Source organism: Labrus mixtus, chromosome 6 (genome assembly GCF_963584025.1).
Source record: "Labrus mixtus chromosome 6, fLabMix1.1, whole genome shotgun sequence".
Classification (NCBI taxonomy): domain Eukaryota; kingdom Metazoa; phylum Chordata; class Actinopteri; order Labriformes; family Labridae; genus Labrus; species Labrus mixtus.
In genome coordinates, this window is record NC_083617.1 from 24,505,091 (window position 1) to 24,522,567 (window position 17,477).

General features: G+C 42.5%; 1 protein-coding gene across 1 annotated transcript in view; it reads right to left on the reverse strand.

Annotated features, from left to right (window-relative positions):
• The window catches only part of klhdc3 (kelch domain containing 3), a 39,412-nt gene extending 22,160 nt beyond the window's left edge, over positions 1-17,252 (reverse strand). The window contains exons 1-8 of the mRNA XM_061040674.1: positions 17,143-17,252; positions 12,212-12,453; positions 9,464-9,640; positions 9,133-9,248; positions 8,976-9,047; positions 6,489-6,702; positions 5,158-5,244; positions 3,718-3,826 (exon numbers count right to left, since the gene is read on the reverse strand). Coding sequence (XP_060896657.1) covers positions 3,718-3,826; positions 5,158-5,244; positions 6,489-6,702; positions 8,976-9,047; positions 9,133-9,248; positions 9,464-9,640; positions 12,212-12,365 — 929 coding nt within the window. The 5' untranslated portion in view covers positions 12,366-12,453; positions 17,143-17,252. The remainder of the gene's footprint in view (positions 1-3,717; positions 3,827-5,157; positions 5,245-6,488; positions 6,703-8,975; positions 9,048-9,132; positions 9,249-9,463; positions 9,641-12,211; positions 12,454-17,142) is intronic.
• Between the last annotated feature and the right edge of the window lie 225 nt (positions 17,253-17,477).

Genomic DNA, 17,477 nt, shown 5'->3' on the forward strand with positions numbered 1-17,477 from the left:
ACATCGATACGATGCTCTGTGATTGGTCCGCTGGGTAGTATTGTCCTGCATTAACAACATTTCCGGTATCGCCGATACTTTCAAAATTCTGCAGAAGGAAGAACGCTACAAGCCAGCATCATCGATTGCTGCTCAGTACTTATCAGCTCAGACTCCTACATTCTGTTTCAGTCGCCATGGTTTCCAATGGTTCACAAACTACCAGAGAATGTGGCGCATCCAGAAAACTGATATAAGAAACATAATCAGTACATCAAAAAACACACTCACACTCAGTCGTGTGTGTGGGTGCTGAATCCTCAACAAATCGTATCAAGAATACTCCAGGAGAGAACTCCAAAAACTCCTCCTTTTATTGCAGCTCAGTCCGTCTTCACTGAGGTAAAGAAATACAGGTATCTCAAATCTCACCACTACTTGTCCTGGCTGTGTCAAACACACACGCTACATATTCTTCAGACAAAACAGGAAAACAGACTTTTACATCACTAAACTTCTTTCCTCATTATCAACACATATTTCCTTCGTTCCTTATTTCAGATCAAGCATGTTTGAGTGAATTAAATAAAATATTCAGGTCACATAATCAGGAATATTTTAAGTGACAACGATGACAGTTTCAGAAACTGTACACACGATCCAAGATGCTGACATGGACGTATCATATATGCACAGAGGAGTTTTCAAGAACTTCCTTCCGGTCAATTACAGTAAAGCCAAAAGGAAAAAGCTTCAGGTGATTTTTAATGATGCATCTTTAATCACACTCAGGGTACCAAGGTGGAGGAGTGAAAGCAATGTGTCATGTGCTGGTGAGGAGATTAGTGTCTGAAACTGAGACAGAAAGTGAAGCATTACGACACATTTTGGAGTTTAATAATAATGATTTAAGAAGCACTAATGGAGCTGCTGTGTGCTGGGTGAAATTAGGAGCACGTTGTGTATTAGGGTGTGTTGCTCCCTGTGATGTTGTGACCGCTGGAGCAGTGAAAATGAATCCAGCAGCAGCAGAGAGAGGTCTTCAGCAGACGTAGTGGAGCTGAGAGGACTCTTATCCACAGCCTCCCGATCCCCACTATCAGGTGATCACAGTGGGGTTCGCCTGATAGGGGGATAGGGGGTTCGCCTGATAGCACCCAGCCTTGTTGATAACAGTAACCCAGCTCCCGGACCACTCTGGACCATGCTTAGGTCGTTAGCTACCTCATTAGTCCTCTGGCTACTGGCCTATCACCGGCCCGTCACCAGCCAAGAGGCACCTTACCAGCTACGATCCCCCCGCCATCACTACTGTCTGCAGCCAACAGGAGACTCATCACAGGCTGCGGTCTGCACGAGCCAGAGACTCCAACTGGCAAATTATAACGAGAGGAAAGTTATCTTCCCAACAAACTGATCAAAAAACAATGAAAGCTGTTTGAGCCTCATAAAGATGATGTCAAACTATTTAAAGGACCAAGAGAGGAAGAGTTCAACCCCTCAATTCCACCTGAAGCATGTTCGGTCCATCTGATTACTTTAGTCAATGTGTGTGCGTCCACTGGCTCCGCTGCGCTCTAAGCGTCTCAGTCCGGAGTCCTTCGCAGTAGATACGCAAGGAATTCTTATCTGCAGGATGCCGGAGCACGGAGCATCAATTTACCACAGAGCACATCTGGTTAATTTTTTAAATAAAACACTCCGTTTTGACGATTCAGAACAATGACCTCATGTGTTTGTTGATGTGTTTATACCACATACTTTGGACTATCTTGCACTGTCCCCGAGTGTAATCTATAAATACCGGCTGTTTGGCTGTGCTGCTTCTAGCTGCGCAGCCAGTGGGTGTTGACGTACGAGGGTGCATGGAGCAGTGCAGACATGCTATGCACACGTATCTGGTGGAAGTTCTGGGTAAGTGTTTCTTTCACATCTCCAGAAAACTTTTGCTTATATGATTGTTTGTTTATGTTGCAAACCAAAATTTCATCCAGGAGGAAAGACGTGCCATGGGGAAAGTTTCTTTCTATGTAAAATGTACAGTGAGGTGTTAATCGAGCAGTTCCTTATTCTCATCATGGGGTAGTCCTGTGAGTGCATCCACACATCTGACTTTAGGATATTTTTGATATTCTCTGTAACAGAACCAAAAGGCTGAGAACAGGCAGCACTAAATTAAGAATACAAAGCCACATCCAGCGCTTAATTCTGTAGGAAGACAAAGTCTCAGCTGGCACACGGTGACACAGTATGATGTCAGCTTACACTCCTCTGAGGGAAACAAAATTAACCACTGAGAACCATTCAACATGAGGATCTGTGGCTGCTAATCCAAATCATAACCCCCCCCTCTAAAATGATCTCAGAAGAATAATCTGTTTTTTAGGCTACATGTGTTAAACTGAGTGTTTGCATGGTGTTATGACTGTGAGTCACAAGTGTGTATTGTATTGTGTGTTTATTTGTATTTGTGCCGTTTCCTTATTTGTGTCTGTTTGTTTTTTTCTGCTACGCTGCAGGTACCCGCCATTTATTGGACCAAGGCTGAAAGGAGCTGCGGAAGCTGCAACACCGGCCACCTCCTTCACTGATAACGAGACCACCGTGTAGAAAGAGATTGTGTTCATTGTCAGACTGACTGTTAATATTGTATTATTCATTTCTTTGAGCAGTCAGTTTAGGTTGTAGAGGAGAGAAGCCTTTTCTTATGATTCAACCTGTTTCCTGTTTTTCAGTTAGAGAGGTCTATAATGTAGAGGAGCAGTATGTAACTCTGACCCCTAGTGTTTAAAATGGGTACTGCAGTCCAGATTCATAACATTGCAGAGAGCTGTCTCCCCCCCCCCCCCCCCTCTCCTCTCTAGAATCAATGCTCATGCAGGTTACCATGTGGTGGACACTGAAGCTTCAGTGTTTATCCAGCTCTGCATCGGTCTGTAGACCTTTCTGTGTTCTAACCTCTCTCCATTTTTCAAAAGCATCTCCAATATTGATCCTAGTTTGAGCACGTTTCTGCTCGTGGAACTTATTAGAAACATGCAGAGGCTTTTTAGGTCGGGTACAATCACTTCTATCTGAACCACTTCTCTTGCCCGCTTCCATCGCTGCAACACCTGTTGGTTAGACCTGATAACTGCTCTCATATCTGGCAAACCGAGGGGCGTCCAAAACGGCCGTGTGGGGGTGCCTTAAAAGCGCCTACCTTCTCTGGTCCAAACAAACCCAGAGCATTCAGGAGCAGAATCTAAAGTTAGAAGGAGGACATACTGGCTGCTGCATTGTTGTCAGAGAAGCCAGCACTTCAACATAGCATGTTTCTTTAATGTCTGATCATATAGTAAGGTCACTTTATCATCTCACTAACTACACATCTCACTGAATGGACCTCTTAGTGTTGTGTTCTACAAATTTTTTTATTTTTTGGGAGTTAGGAAGAAGAATGTAGCTTTTACTCTACGTCTGGTTTCCCCTAGGCTGGGCGTTAAATTGTAGATCATATACAAGTACATGTACGATTGGACGTGCAATGACCGTACTGCCGATCTGTTATAAGGGTGAAAATAAGATGAGAATACTTTTTGGGAAAGCAGTGGGCACCAACTTGACTGTTTAGCAGCTACATTTGCAGCTCTATCGATTCTTTTTGTTGTAAAACATAAAAAACAAGAAATAGAACATTTTATCGGCTCTACAGCGGAGAGAAACACGACAGTACAAGCGTTAAATTTAACGTCTTACCTAGTTCCTCCAAAGAGGATGATTCTATCTCCAACCATACAACAGCACTGCCGTCTCCGAGGACACGGACCTTTCCCCTTTGGTTCTACTTTATTCCAGGAGAAGGCTTCTGTGAAGTGAACACAAGAACACAACGAGGTTGAGATGATGGAACAAGAAGATAGAATAAGACATGAACGCTGCAGGTTTCATCCTCTCTTTAACAGCTTACCTTTAGAACAACAACCTGTTTGGACTACAGGTATTCAAACACTGACTTAAAGTTGTGTAAACCTTCAGTTTATTCAGCCTCATGCTTTATTTAACCACAAACAAAAGGCCCGGGACGCACAAAGACAAAACTCAACCTTCATTTGAACACAAAACGTCTCATGTCAGGAATAGAAATAAATCTCTGCCGCTCTGCTGAAGAGCACAAAGAGTGACGATGTTGAAGCTCTCTCAGCTGTTCCATATAAGGATGAAATGTGTCGTCTCACACGCTCTCAGTCGACAGCATCATTGCGCCTCTATGGCAACAGGCCCTTCAGGCTTTGTTGGATTAATAAGGGCTGTGATTAAGGTGCTGCCTGCCCTCTAGTGGACAACAAAGCTCAGGTTCAAATGGTTAAAATCAGACATCAGGTTCTCGAGGTTAAAACTCTGCAGCTGGAAAAGTGAGGATCCAAAGTGCTATTTTGTCTGCTGTAATATAACACAGAACTTTACTAATCCTGAATGAATTTCTTGATCCAGATTTCTCCAAAATAAAAATATAAAGTGACACACATGAGCATCAAATGTTCTTAAAATTTGGGGACCTTATGGAATGACTTTGTTTAAATGCTCAGCCGGGGACTCTCCTCCTGCTGCAGGCCGCTCTCTTTTTGTTTCTGCATTCATATGCTCCTCTGATGGTCCCAGTGTCCGAGTTGGGAAGGCGATCTTCCGACTTCAGTGTGTTCATGTTCAGTTCAGAAAGTCAGACTGTTGTAATGGATGCTAGGAAGACGATGTGTGTAAGTTCTCTGTTACGAGTTATATTTAAGCAAAAAGTTGATGCTTCATACGTGAATTTATCAAAAGTATCTATCTTTTTTGTTTGTTGTTGTTTTGATTGACAGCCCCCTGGTGGTGGTAATTACATACTTTAAGAAAAGCACTTAAACTGACCTGAGAATCAATTTGCCAACATTTATATGAGCAGATTAAAGCTGCAGATACTGAATACTGTCTGTGTGTGTTTGTGGCACAAAGTCTGAGAGTCTGTTTTTCTCACTGGGTACAGAAGACCGTCTGAATGACTAAGCACACGAGCGAGCAGGTAAGTGGGTCAACATGAGTAAACACAGCCAGCGCCGCTTTCTGTCAGCAGGTAAGATCAAAAACAAAACGTGTACGCCTGCAAAGATATGTCGTCACCTCACAGTTAAAGTATCATAACGATTATTCACGTTTTACCTGGGTTGAACTTCCACAGGTCGTTGAAGTGCATGTCCAGACGGGCATTATATCCTCCAAATATGTACAGCTCCCCATTGTAGGAAACTAAACACAGAATGGAAACAAAAGTAAGTGTTTTTACGGTCCATCGTGCAGATTCATGAATGCTGCAGCACAGAAAATTAAACATCATAAACCACTTAAATTAGCCAGATTTGGCAGAAAATGAAATCTTGCTCACATTAAATGTAAAATGAAAAATACTGTTTATACTTCCACAAAACAAACAATTAAAACAAACGAAGCTTGAGAATGAAACAGAGACGATGTCCCTCTGGAAATAAGCTGCAATCTGCAAACAACTTAATCCTCTAAGTAAACATTTTTGGAAACGAGTTTGTAATTTTACTCTTTTAAAAAATCTTATTTTCGAGGCGCTGGTAGTCTAGTGGTTAGTATAATCTGGCACTACTACCATCTGATGTCACTGACGCCCAGCCACCACCTTTAGACTGAGTCATCCCCACAACCACCTCCATCCTCATTCATGCACGGCCTGCTCCGACCTCAACCTCAGCGGTGAGGAAGTGTTGACAACAGGAACGCGAGGAATAAAAAGGAGAAATCCTTCCTGCATATTATCCCATATGCTCTTTTGTAAAGCGTCTCGAGATAACACTTGTGATGAATTGGCGCTACACAAATAATGATGGCTTGATTGTCTGCGCGTGCCATGTACGGAGGCTATAGTCCTCAAAGCGAGCAGCCCGGGTTCTAGTCCGACCTGTGGCTGCTTTCCTCTATGTCATATATCTCTCTCTCTCTCTCTCTTTCTCCTTTGGTTTCTCAAGCTGCTGTCCTAACCTTTAAGAAAGGCATAAAAAGCCTCCCAAAAATAAAGAAATGAAATTAAATATTTTTATTTTGCACCATTCATCTCGAGTGAACAAACCAGTTAGTGTCATAGCAAGAGCCTGATGATTCACCTCAGGCTCTTACCCCAAAAGATTGTTCAGAGATGTCTTGTGCACATTATTCTTACTCGTTGTTTATTCTCCTTACAGCTCAATTGTTAAAAAATTTGCATATGGGGGCACAGGTAGCCTAGTGGTTAGTGTGCATGCCCCATGTACCAAAGCTATAGTCCTCTTAGCTCTCTCTCTCTCTCTGAAAATCAATGTGCATCGATCTTAAGCTGCATCTTCATCAAAAGTACAGGTTGAATGATCTTATTCAAGAATATTTCAGATGATTTAGTCAAACTATTCACCCAGAGCAAAAAGGTAGCCTAAAGTTGTGCTGATGACATCATCGTTCATAACATCTGATCGCTTGTGTTTGTGTCTTACAGGCTGAATGGCTCCTGCGTCCCTCGGGCAGCGGCTGTGCTGACGGCGTGCTCAGCCAGCAGTTGGTCTCCGTGTCGAACACTTTGATCTTGTTGCAGTAGATCTCGTTATTGGAGTGGAAGGGGCCGAAGCGGTCTGCTCGCCCTCCAAACACAAACATCTTCGTCCCGATGATGGTGGCCGAGTGGAAGTCTCTCCAGCGTGCAGGATTACCCTGGAAGAAGACCAGTCGATGATGGTTTTTTTCACCCAGCAGAGGGATGTTGCTTCCTCCCATCATCAAGTAGATTTCACAGAGAGAAAGGAGGTCTAACTCCTCAGCATCTCTGAAATCTCAATGTGACCAATTTAACTTGATCTTGATGCAGGAAAAGATGAGACTTCAATACCAGCAACTTTATGTAAACAGTGCCATCTAGTGGACTAAGTCATCCACTGCAATGGTGCTCTGAAGTAGAACCATGTAAGGCCTCTGAAACATCATGTACTGTACAATGAACAGACTTATGAGGGAACAATCAGATTTAAAAGCAGGGTTGGTAATTCCCTCCAGATCCACTTTTTCAGATTTGGGTTGAAATTGTCTTTAGGTCCTGACAGAATTAATAACTCATGTTCTCTGAAAAAGGAACGAAGAAAATCCATCATCTGTAGCAGTTGTAAGCTGTAAAAACTTTGACCAATGTCTGCTACGAGGTACCAATCTGATGAACCAATCAGGCGCCTCCCTGTCTCCCTGCTCGCTCTCCACCTCTTGCATGCTCTAGTCCACACTCAAAGCACGTCACCGATGACAGAGTTTATACTGTGAGTTTACTTACCGCTGAATGAGACATGAGACGACGTAGTTTCTACACAATGTAAGAGATCAAAATCATGCTAGTTTTGGAAAATTACCAACCCTGCCTTTAAATTAAGCTGCCTGTTGTAGAAATGAAGACCTGAAGATGAACCTCTGAATATGTCTGTAGATCACCTGTGCTCTTTTAAAGTTCGACTTGATCATAAAACTTGAGAGCATGTACTTTGAAAAGTAAAAGTAGAGCAGGTGGTTTTTGTTATCATGAAGGATTACCAGTCAGAGAATGTATGAAACAAATGTATTGTTCAGTCACATGCTCGACTAAATCTATAAGCGTCACACTGTAATCCCTTGGACGACGAATTGTTCGAGTCCAGAAGTAAAACCAGGTAGTGTAAACTTAGCACCCCTTTCCCCCGCCCCCCTTGTCGCCCGAGGGAGAGAGACTGCTGCCTCTGTCGAAAATATACTTAACAAGAATTTATCACATGAGCAGGTTGGCTTCATTCAAACACACATGGCATCTCCCAAAACGGGGAGGGTATATAATCCTCAGTGAGGCTGTTTGTATTTGGCGACCTCCCAGCGAGCTGCATTACATTGCTCTGCTTTCTGTATCCAGCCAACACGACCAACCCGGTGCTTAGGAAGCAGCTCAGCCAACCAGAGCAAAGACTGACGGGTTGTTGATTTCAAACATTGTAACCGAGCTTGTTGCCAGTATGGTTTTTACAATACAAGAATTTCAAACTTCAATATTATTCTAGTAAAACGTTAAGGATATCAACACATGTTTTCATACCAAAGTCACAGGCTCCTAATATTTGGTTATTTCTTGATTTTAGTGACCAAGACATGCAGGTAAACTTCTGATCCCTGTCTTGTTTGCATAAATACATTGGCAACATTTCAGTATTGAAACTCTATCTCTTTCTCTCACAGTGATTTGGGTTGAAAATATGGCAGATCTGAATTTCTTTTTAAGTTTTGGTACTTTTTGATACGATTATTTTTCATTAAAGGTCACATATGATGCTAAAACCACTTCCCCATGTTCCTCTAACTCTAATATGTGTCTCTAGTCTGTCTACAAACCCCCCAATGATGAGAAAAGTCCATCCACTCTGTCTTCTGCCTGCTCCACTTTTCAGAAAATGTGTGCTCAAACAGGCCGTTTGGAGATTTTCCCTTCATGACATCACAAAGGGCAGTAACCCCTCCCCCAGGTGGGTGGCACTCCCACAGCTAGGTGTTTGTTCTGCCCTCTGAGTCTGCCGTCTCACTGTAAACAATAGAACATGGAGCGAGATGCCCTCCATCTTGCTCCACACAAGCCCTTTTCTCATTATAGCATCCTATGTGACGAAGCAACCTTTGTTGCTCGTCCACCACTTCAACATCGTTCTATTTGACGTCGTCTTGCCTCAGGAGACCCCCGCCCCCCCTCCCGTCTGACTGGGATAGTCTCCCGCTTTGAGATGCGAATGTGAGCAACAAGATCAGGAGAATATCCGGAGCAGTCCTACTGAAATTATCTAGATATTTTCAGGAGTATATATGTGAAAACAGCTTGAGTTTCTTTGTCAGAGTTCTTTGTGTCCATCTTTATTTAAACATTTATATTAAATGCGTTATGAGGATTCTTTGTACAGGATGAACTAAAAACAGCTGCTGGTTAAACTCACCCTGGCATTAATTAATGACCAAACCATGGTGTTGGTGTCCAGCTTGTGGATGTCGTTGGAGAAGCAGTCGGCCTACAAAACAGCAGAGGAGATTAATTAAATTACGTTCCAATGTTTCAGTGAGCTGGCCTCGAAGTGTTGAGTGATAAAAACTCACCAGCTGCTCGTATCCTCCAAATATATACATCGCTTTCCCCAGGATGCAGGCAGAGTGTCCGTCCCTCGCACCCGGAAGTGTCCCCGAAATCTTCGGTGTGAACCATCTGTGGGTGTCTGTGAAGCAGGAAGGTTTATATTAACTCTTGAGCGCCCGAACCTGTCGGTGTCGACCTCACACTCGAGTCATGTGCAGAAAACCATCTCACATAAAATCAGGTGTTAAGACTCCCTGACAGACAAACTAATGTATCCTCCAGGTGCATCTCAAACTAAATAGACTGAAACTATGACGTTAAGGTTAGCGTGAGTTAGATGCAGTTTTTACTTACTGATATCAAAGGCGTAGAGCACATTGCAGGCCCCTTCTGTGTCGTTACGACCACCCCAGAGGTAGATTATATCATCCAGCAGCACAGCTGTGTGGCCGTAACGCATATACGGCACTTCACGGGCACGTTCATGTACCCCTATCCTCACTGGAGGCAACTTCATCCAGCGCAAAGACACTGAAACACAATCCAATTGAGAACGTTTTGTTATTGTTATTTTTAAAAGATTTATTTTTGGGCTTTTTGTTGCCTTTGTAGAGGGACAGGACAGTGAATAGAGGGTGAAATCAGAGAGAGAGAGGGGATTATTTACAGTGATGGTAACGACATGCATCAAAGGAGCCACGGGTCAGATTCCGACCCGGACTGCCCGCTTTAGGACTGAAGCCTCTGTACATGGGGCGCACAAACTAACCACTCGGCCACCAGCGGCCAGTGAAGAAATGTACTTTTGATCATATAGAAGGATCGGTTCCATCTCGTCTGAACGTCATCACAGAGACGATTTGTGGACACTTCTTACAGTTCAGTTTGAATGTTTGAATCAAAGCCAGAGTGCCCAACGATCTTTGTTGATCTGTGACATGGATCAGCGCCATCATACCGATATGTACATTACGTCAATATCGGACCTGATACCGATATTAGATCGGATCCATCCCATCTCTAATTTTAACTTCACTTTTCAAGAGGCAAGTTCAAGATAGGTTTGAAAAAATCTGTCCCGACAACTGGGCCTAGTGTGTGTGCGCCCTTAAGAGTAACATTTACAATACATTCATTTTAGAGTGAAAATAAAGATAAGTAGTGACATCAGACTAAGCTCCTAAAGCAGCCTGGCACACCTGCAGTTTGTTTAATCTCCTTTATAGTTCAACAAGCTCTAACATGTCAAAGACCATCAAGATGGAATCCAACTTTCTGGTTTTCTAAGGTCACGTTTTACTCAATGAAGCTCAAATGAGCTCCCTGCTCTCGTGCACGAGCTGCAGATTAACCTTTAACGGGATTATTTTATCAGCATGGACGATTATAAAACAGGATTATGGATTATTTGCACGAAGTAAACACTGCTCATTCAGTGCCCGGTTTAATTTCTGTTGGTTAAAGTCTGTTGTTTCCTCTTTTGCGAAACTAGAAATACTTCATGAGAGATTTTGTATATTAATGGGAATATATTCCTGTTTAAAATAACGGCTGAATAAAACATAAATAAACTAATTATGAAGGCTGAAAATGAGTGTGTACGTTACATTTACTTTCAGTGTTTCCCCTACCATTATATTAGGACAGCCCCCCCGCCCTCCTTGAAGGTCAAGTAAAAAAAAAAAAAAAAATTAGAACACGACAACTGTCATTAAAAGTAACGCATGAACATCAATATTCCTTCAAGTGTTTGCGTCGGCGTGTGTCCCCCCCACCCCCCCAAAGCTGTAAACCTAGTGGAAACACTGATTTTAGTAGGTTATTGGATACATGTTTTTACTAACACCTGTTTAATTTTATGTCTGCTCAATGCTGCTTTATGTGTAGCCTGTCTGCCTCATTACTGTTGTGATATTTCTATTTGTAGCTTTTAGCATTGTCTGAATCTGTTTTTTTAGGGAGCCTTTTATAAAATCTGGCCAGTGACAACAGAGGTAAATTAGCCTTTTGGCTATCTCTGGCATATTTACAGAAATGTTAATTAATATGCAATATCCCTGTAAAAAATAATAAAAAAATAAAAAATCTAATCAAATCGTAAAGAAGTTAAGTGTTTCAGAATGTAGAAGAGTAAAGAAAAAGCAGAAAATCTGAGAAAAGAATCAAAGGAGGGCGCACTCAAACTAGGCAATCTGTACCGTCCCGAAGCACGCTTCACCCCTAAAGTCCAGTTCATTGGACTGGTGTGAGTGCTCCGATCCATAATCAAGAACGGTACCCTTCTTTGACCCTATCATGTAGGAGCAAATGTGCTTCAGCACAGTTCGGGACAACTGGGGCGAGTGTGAGTGCACCCTAAGAGACAGCAGACTGAGCTATAAAATAAGACATCAAAGAGAGGAAGCACAAAGAAAGTGATAAAGTCAGTGAAACAATGGTTAGAGGTGTTTATGTATTTCCATCACAATCAGTCAGAGAGGCAGCTTTATCAAGGTTTGGATACCAAAGATCTCCTCATGGTTAAGAAACAGCAGGCAGGCTCGAGATACTTTAGGAAGTTATAAAACCATAAAGCAGGTGGCTGCCAACACGGAGGAAAAACAATCATTTAAATAGGTTACAGTTTTATAAAAGTTACAGCAGAGAATGTAAAGAAGACAGCTGTGTTTGTGACAGAGAGAAAATATCACAAACCACCAACAGAAAGTCGAAGCCAGCTGTGATGAGAAACTGTTAAAGTGAAGGTGCAACAACCTCTCAAATAACCGTTCACCTCATCCCTCCTTCATTTGAAAAGCAAATTTATGAATTCTTTACAACATCAAAGTTTAGAACCACTTTACATAAATACATAAACCACAGCTGCAGCCCTGATGTAAATTTGAGACCTTTCACAGTCAAGTCAGAGTCCTCCTGAGACCTGAACTTTATCTTAGTGTATTTTTTTATTTACTGTGGCTGTTTTCAGGTCATAAAAAATGCAAAGTCCTGATCAACCTGGTGCCCATAACAGTTGCAAGCAATATTAGAAAGAGCTGAAAACAGTAGAATTTCTTGTGCAAAAACAAAATCTTTCCACACTTAGATATATCAAGCACCCACCTGTGTTGAAGACATGCACATCAATCTGTCGCAGCGTCTCGTAGTCCTCCCCGGAGCAGTAGCCCCCAAAGGAGTACACCTTGTGTCCCACCGCCACAGCAGCATGGTTGACTCTCCGCGGCCCTCCTTCTAGGTGCACCGACCAGCGCAACATTCCACGCGCAAGCACCTCTGCGACCTCCAGTCCTTAGACCATCACTTTGTTGCCCGCTTGGATCCCATCAAGCCAACACCATCGAAACCTGCGATGAACAATGAGAGGAGAAACACTCTGCTTAGGGGAGGCAGTGGGGCAAACTAGGAGGGGCAATCGAGGAACACACAAAGGGGAACTATTTGTCCTCTCAGGGTAAGAGTTACTCTGCTGCTGCTGCTGACAGGCTCAAAAGCCCCGGCCTTATCTGCACCAGGAGTATTTTAAGGAGTGATTAGACCTACTACACCTACCACTCCCCTTTCTTTCTGTTCACTCTCCTCTCTGTACTCTATAAATATAGAATCATATAAATAAATCTGCAGTCTTTTGGGACACAAACTGTCAATAAAAAAAATACACTGTATCACTTGAACTACAGTAAACTTGGTTAAGGTAAGTGTTATAAAGCCCAGTCTATTGAAAAGAGAGCTGAGAGCAAGCGGCAACCTCAAGTGTTGATAGATGAATCCAATGCTGAAGTGTGAAATCCTGCAGTTCCTCGAGTGTCCACTAGAGGCTGGCTGCAGATGCACAGGAAGTCACATGAACCCTTTTCACACATACGGAAATCTCCTGAAAAACTCCGGAGATTTCCAGGAGGAGCTATATGTGTGAACGCAACAGCCAAATTTTTTACTCCGATATTACCCGGAGTTTATCCTGCCAGACCCCTAGTATTTTTTCCGCAGATAATCCGGAGGAGCTGATGTGAGAATGCAGCAGGATATTCTCCGGAGAATTCAATTTCAGCCAATGAAAAGAGAATGACGTTTATATACAGTGACCGGCTAAAGTGTCTGCCCGCAACCTCTACGATCTCCGTGCACATAATTAAATGTCTTCATTATGTTTTCTGTTCGTCAGTATGTTGTTCTCCACTCTTTTGTTGATGTTGTCATTCCATTGGATTACACACAGCATTGATATAAAGACAAATATTGTCATTATAACGTCATGTAGCGGACTCTGTTGCTACGGCCGCTACTTCCGCGTTGTTTCTTTTTTTTTAGTTTAATCGTTTATTTGAATCAGGGACAGTGTACAAAAAAAAACATTAGTCTCAGAAGAGAAGAGATGCTTTGTACCAGCTAATTTCTAGCTAGCTAATTTCCAGCTAGCTAATTTCCATCTGTTGTCCGTGACGTATTTACGTCACGTCTTGCGTCGGGACATGTCCCTCTGACAGGGAAAGTCCCCCGCTGTCAGGAGCATATGTGAACGACTACTCTCTGGAGAAGTCCTCCTGTAAATATCTAGATATTATCCAGAGTGCATATGTGAAAACGGCTATACACACCCATTCTAAAAAGCCTGTTTTTACAGCAGAGATTAACATGTTTACAGCCTGGTTCAAAAAACCAAACAGGTCTGATTAGTTCATGTCTTGATCGACACACACACGGAGGGGGGGTGAATGTTTTGATGACTCATCTGTTTTGATTTGATGAAGGATAAGAGTTATTCACAATAAGGCACATAGCTGACCTGATTGACAGGCGGGTGTTGCGCAGCTCTCAGCCTGTCGTTAGGTCACCTCACAAAATAATAGTCCTATTCAGACTACCGTTTCAAGCCGCGATATTCATGCCCCTGTGACGTTTCGCCCTCAATCAGAATGTTGCTGAGATGTAATGGGGGGAAGAAGTGACCCTGTACCCTCTTTGGAGGAAGCGACAGAGGCGGGACGGTATCAGCTGCGCCAGAGGGGAAGCACAGCGCAGTGTGTGTGTGCATGTCTGACTAATGTGTGTGCTGTGCTTCTGCAAAGTCACAATGTGAATAAACAGACTGGGACACCGATATGAATGTACAAAGACATGTCAAGGCAGGTTTTAGTTTGATAGTTATAATGGTTTAAGGAAAATCATTTGGAGACTTATGTCGCCCACATAGGACAAACATGAATTGCTGCGTCTCAGGAGGTTAACCTATATTTGAAGTTGAGTTAGCATTTTTTGATTGATGTGCAAATTCAAAAAACATTTGATGGAAATGATGCACACCAAAGGACCTCCTCTGTGAAAAGCTCTGCAACTCTTAGCTGAACGGCAGCTTGAACTTTAACATCATTTCAGCAGCTGGTGTGGTGGAAACTTCACGTCAAAAAAAGAATTCAGTCTGAATCTCAAAACCGTCTCAGAGGAAGGTCGGAGGAAAAGCGTCAGGAATTCTCTTTGTGTGCTGCTCGAAGCATAACTAGTCTACATCATGAAAACATACCTTGAAAAGAAAAGTATGATGTCGAGCTAGAGCATCAGGAAACACAACAGATAGGGCTTTCTGTCAGAACACTTTCTGAAGCTTATGTGAGCCCTCTGTGTCCCTGTATTTATCGCCAATACATTCACAACAACTGCTTCCAGCTTCATAAGAAAAGGTAAATATGAAAAACAGCTGGTTAAGATTTACTTCACAGATGCAGAAAAAGTCTGCAACTTTAAAAAAAAACAACAAGTTAAGCTAACCCTACACACCCCTGCTTATTCTGTCTCAATGACTCACGGTCTCACTGACCTCCAACCTTCGTTTCGCTCTTATAAATAAACCCCCAGAAGACCACTTCACATAGACCTTTCTATTTCAAGCCCAAGCATTTCTTAAGCAACAGGCCAATGTGAGTCTAACTTCTTCAGAATCCTGATAGCTGTTTTGTTGTGCAAAAAGAGAAAAACAACATTAACCGTGAGTGACCTGAACTCTAACACAGCGCAGGCTGTGCTCATTCAACAGGTATGTAAAGCTGTCTCGGAGCATATCAGCAACAACAGTCATGTATCTATAAAGGTTGTCAACACGTTTGATACTTGACTAAAAATGGTTCAAGCTCCATGTTATTAATGCCCAAGTCTTTAATGGTAGCTTTTCCCCCAAGCAAAAGCTGCTCCATCTTCCATTCTGGGCCTCCGTACATGTGTGACTGTGTCTGCAGAGACCCTGTCCTCTGACTGGATTTTCACGTTTTGGTTTATTCTGGTTGACTCGGGGCGTTTCTGGGCGGGGAGCTGGTGTGTTTCCTCCAGCCAATGACAGCGCAGCAGGTGAGTTTAGGAGTGGAAACAATAGACTGGATGCGATTCACTATTCATTTTAATAATTTGAAGGGTCGCCATATTTCATTACTTTTATCTTCAGAGCCTCAGTGTGCTTCTCATTTCTTCACACTTCAGGTGAATCAGAAACCCTCTTATCCAATAACGACTGAGAACAATTTCTAAGTTGAAAGCTGCTGGAAAGTGCAGTAACATCTCTCTGACGTTCAGCTCTTTATTTAAACATTTCCATTACATTGTTAAAGCTGCCATGTAAGGTCAAGACTTAGGTAGTCATAGTACACTTTCATATGATACTTGAAATGAAAATTCTATTATTTATATACCAGGGATGCACCGATGACTCAGTTTCAGTTCACCATTATTTGCTGAGCCAAATCAATCTAATGCTGACATCTCTTACGCCTAACTACTGATTCAAAGAGTTTACTTTTTATTGGGCAGATGAAGTGACCTGTTGGACAAACGCTGACTTGTTTTCATTGTCAAGCATGAGAGAAAATGTTGCATAGTGGGAGACTGACACTCAACAGCCAACATCGAAAGTGGTAATCAGCTAAAGTGTTATTTAAAACATCTGTATCGGTGTCGACCCTGATTTTCCCAAGCGGCGCATGTCTAATTCATACCTGGATCGACAACAAAAACAGATGTTTTATGCATCCGATATTGGGTGATTTCTTGTTTCAATTATCAAAAATGGCGGGCAAACATTGCATGCTGTCATTTTCAATGCAAAAATGTTGCCAACGTATTTGTGCAATTTAGACAGTGTGCAGGTGTTTGTGATGGATGGATTAATTCCTCTCAGACGCACCTGTATCATGAAATAGATGTAGTTATTCAAAGACCTCTCTGTGTAATAAATCATTCAAATAATGGAGTTTGTATAGATTTAAAGAGTGGTTCCGATATTTTTTCAAGTATAGACATTTGTTTTTACAACTAAGATCCCACCTGTGATAAAGTGGCTCCACAAAGTTGAAATACTGGAACAACTTGAATTAATTAATGCCTTATTTGTGCAACAGTACACACGTTTCTGGTAGCTTCATCTCTCAGTTAATCACACCACAACTTTCTCAGTCCTCACACAGAGTATTTGATCCTCTCTGTGTGGTAACATCCGTGGGGGGGGTTTGAAGTGGATCTGAGCATCTTCTACATCTTTACAGGAGGATGTTGTTTATGACAGATGACTGTCACAGTCTGATACTCCTTTAACATAGAGGAACATCCCTGTAAATGACTCCACAGGTCTCTGTTATGACCCCACATATTGTTGATTAATGAAGCTAATCTGAACGTGGTGACATTAAGCTGCAGCATTACTTCACTCCAGTCAACGCCTCAGACAGCAGCTAGCCGATGTTAGCTCTCCAAACAGGAATAACACACTCCTGACAGGACCTGTACACAGTGCCAGCTTCAACAACAACCGTATAACACTAAAACGTTATGAATGTGTCTGCCTGATAAACAACTGAGCAGGAGGAGGAGCTGCTGCTAGCTGTGCTAAAGCTAACATGTAGGCTACCTGACTTAGCTGTTAGCACGCTAACGTAAACTAAACAGAAAACAGGCGGATAAGCTAACAGCTAACAGCTAACAACACTCTGACAGAGCTCCGGGCTGTGCTCCTATCACACATTCATACAAACACAGGAATAATAAACTGTAGCTACCTTCAGGTCCGCTCGGTTGTAGTTCTGTGGTTCAGGCAGCGCTTCCACCGGGAGCCTCCACCGACTCCCTCGTGACGTGCCGGGAGGAGAAGCGTCAGCGCCCCCTGTCGGCTGAGTTCACCGTGGAGAAAACACAGAGTCATGTTCACACAACCAAGTATGAGCCAAAGTGTTTTATAAACTGTGGTAATGCATGTGTACATTTATTCTAGATAACATTATTTGTCATTTTAACTTTCTTCTGGAAAATGTTTTTGGCCGTTTGAATTACGAAGTACGGAAGAGGATTAGGGACAGACTAATGAAATACATAATGAGGGGAGGAAGATTGTTTT